General features: G+C 34.2%; 1 protein-coding gene across 1 annotated transcript; it reads right to left on the bottom strand.

Moving 5' to 3' along the window:
- Positions 1–308: 308 nt before the first annotated feature.
- On the bottom strand, positions 309–3,033 carry LOC107474945 (uncharacterized). Its single transcript, XM_016094588.3, has 6 exons — positions 2,749–3,033; positions 2,423–2,658; positions 1,389–1,604; positions 1,082–1,174; positions 884–985; positions 309–791 (listed from the first exon to the last, which is right to left on the bottom strand). The coding sequence occupies exons 1-6, from the start codon at positions 2,966–2,968 to the stop codon at positions 408–410; spliced, it is 1,251 nt and encodes a 416-aa protein (XP_015950074.1). The 5' UTR covers positions 2,969–3,033; the 3' UTR covers positions 309–407.
- Between the last annotated feature and the right edge of the window lie 6 nt (positions 3,034–3,039).

The following is a 3,039-nucleotide window of genomic DNA, read 5'->3' as shown; positions in this document are numbered from 1 at the left end:
CTTTTAACCGCTACTAAATGTATTATTATGGTTTTTTTGTTTCAAATCCGAATTACCATATATAATTGTTAATTTAATTCCTGTTACATTCTTCCACTTCGTAAGTTGCTTTAATTTATTAAAACAACAAGGAACTAATGAAATTAAAAAACACAAAATAGTTAAAAATATTTACACATGAAGAAAACATCATAAGAGAAATTTGTCTTCAGTAGATCAATGTCTGTAAACTAAAAATTAAAAACTCGTCATTAAACAACAAACAATAAAAAAGTTTGTAAACTAGAAAATTAAAAAGTCAAAGGTCATTACACAGCAAACAATAAATAAGTGTTCAGATTCAAAGTTTTTCTAGATCAATTGATTTGACTCCATGATATTTCATTTAGATCATTAGTGCCACAAGATCATGTTGCACGGGATACGGTCGGTGCACCTCCTAAAGCTTCCAGATTCGCAGCTACGTCAGGAGGCAAATTACCTCCTTGTTGCTGTATTAGGTATCTTAACAAATTTTCCATTGTTTGTGACTTTGCCTTGTCCTCTGCTCTCTCTGCCTTTAGTATTGCTGCCTCTGCCTTAAGTTCTGCAATCTCCTTTTGATAATCCTCAACTTGCACACTGGAGGCTGACTGTTGTGGAATATAACGAAAACACTGAGTGGGACACGGTCCGAAACCCATTCCACGAACTCGTCCTGGATGCTCCTTGCCAAGAACTTGTGAGAGGGAATCATTCTGTGAAAGCTCCTTGCTGGAGACGTCTTGGCTTTCAATATGCTCAATTGCTTCCTGCATACATGTGATATTTGGAGTTAAACTAATTTTAGGACTACAATTGTAAGTCCAACAAGAAAACTGGAAAATTAAACAAGATGACTTACACCAACAAGACGCGCATCTTCATTTATATACGTGCCATCCTGTTTTTTATGTGTCATGGTCCATATCTCTCCTCTACCAATAGGTCTTCCCTGTCGTTGCTCCTATAACAGTCATGTGGACACAATGATAGTTAAAAAAAACTTTATACTACAAAACACTAAGCCAAAATCTAAAACTGAATTACTGTTATTGATTACTTCTTCATGTCTTTTTCTGGCCAAAGTTTTAGAACCTCCAGTATGTATGTAACGTTGCTTTGCACGGTTTGCAGCATTTTTTCTGCACTTTTCCTACAAAGAAGAAAAAAAGAAGATAAAAGTGAATGGGATAATTTAATACGTTTAAGGTCTATCAAATAGCCATGAACACTTTCAGGAAAAAAACATAAGGTCAAGGTATTTTGGATAGAAGTTTTTCTACTATCACAACAGATACAGCATATCTAGCAATAATTCAGATAGTTTTAAAATGAATAGACTGAAAAATCGATTGAATATTTGTTACCTTTGTTGAATCCTTCAATCGATACTCAAGAAACCACTTCCAGTGATTTGCATCTATTCCTGATGGTTTATGGTTGACATTTTGCTCAAAAGTCCTTCTACTATCATAAAACTTATGGAACAAGTTATTTCTTGTGTTCTTCCAGTTTCTTCCTATCCTTTGTATGATTCTCAGCTTTATTCTTCCTCCTTCATCATCCTCATAGTGAAACACTCGCTGCAAACATTTCATATAATAAGTAAATCAAAATCAATTAATGTTACTAATCTTACACATGGTGTAGAATTCCAAAACGACCACATTAATCTAACTCTTATTGGTTTCTATTTTTTTATCCAATCTTTTTTACGTGGATGATGCAATCCCTTACAAATTTTTCACCATCGCTAAACTACTCTTGATGATCCCTTTAATTTGTAAATTCAGATTATAAAAAGAATATTCTTAAGAGCGTTATATGATAAGTATAATGTATTTGCTATCTTTTTAATCTATGTATTTAAATGTGAAGGGATGAACTAATAAATTGATGAGTCCTAAGTAAAAAAACTTATCATAAGATCACATATATTAAGATTCTGATGTGAAAGGATGAACTAATTAAATAGTCCAGTGATGGGGTAACTTACATCATTATTAATTTTAATTTTTTTACTACTTTTTATAATTAACAAAAAAAAGTGGGATCATGATTAATTACTTAAATTAACCAAATTTAAGTTAGATTAATTGTTAAAAATAATTATGATAAGTCAATCAGTTTTATTTCCGTTAATAATGTAAAGATACGTCACAAGGGGTAAGTTATCCTCTAATTTAGAGAGGGGTAAATGGAATTCCCAAACACATATTTATATATTTTCAATGATTTTGCAAGGTTGAAATTCATGTGTGTGCGTATTAATCTTCCCCTTGTTCTATCGATTTAAGAGAAACAAAATGAAAAATTTTACAGTTGAATTACAATTGATCGACGTAAATCCAATTTCAAGCAGTAGTAAAGCCTTGCTATTCAAAATTAACTCTAAAATTACCTTAAACTGGTCAAACACGTGCTCTTTGATAGCCTTATTCATTGTCCTCCAACTTTCTCCACAAATTGGTAACTGTTGAAAATCAGCACCCAAACTCCCCAAGAACCCGCTTAATAGGCCAGCTGATTGACCAACTTGTTGCATCTCCTTGTTAAGGTGGAGTACGATCTTCCTTCCAGGAGGAAGTGCTAATGCCTCCTTAATCGTGAGATCCATCCTTTTTATCACGCCGTTTTCTAATGGAGGAAACAACATTGTAGTTACAGGGAGAATTATAATTCAATAAAAATTTTAAAACTGATCCTTAAAATACGAGAAAAAAATACCAATGACATCAACTTCCCAAAAATCGGTGTCCTTTTTTTTGCTGTTAGCATTGCCTCGATGTTCAGCTTCATGCGCCGCAAACACGTCGTCCACATGATCATCAAACGACTCGACCTCATCCACCTCTGGGTCATAGTCTTCATCTTCTGAATAGACATCTGCATCTTCATCGCGATCCCAACTCTCTGTGCGCATTGCAAGAGCTGGAGAGTGACCCATGTCACTCAATGGAGCCAACCGTCTTTCATTGCGTGGAGGTCGAAACGGCACAGCATTAGCACGAGATTGTC

This window comes from Arachis duranensis, chromosome 2, assembly GCF_000817695.3.
Source record: "Arachis duranensis cultivar V14167 chromosome 2, aradu.V14167.gnm2.J7QH, whole genome shotgun sequence".
Classification (NCBI taxonomy): domain Eukaryota; kingdom Viridiplantae; phylum Streptophyta; class Magnoliopsida; order Fabales; family Fabaceae; genus Arachis; species Arachis duranensis.
This window is presented reverse-complemented; position numbering and strand designations above follow the sequence as displayed.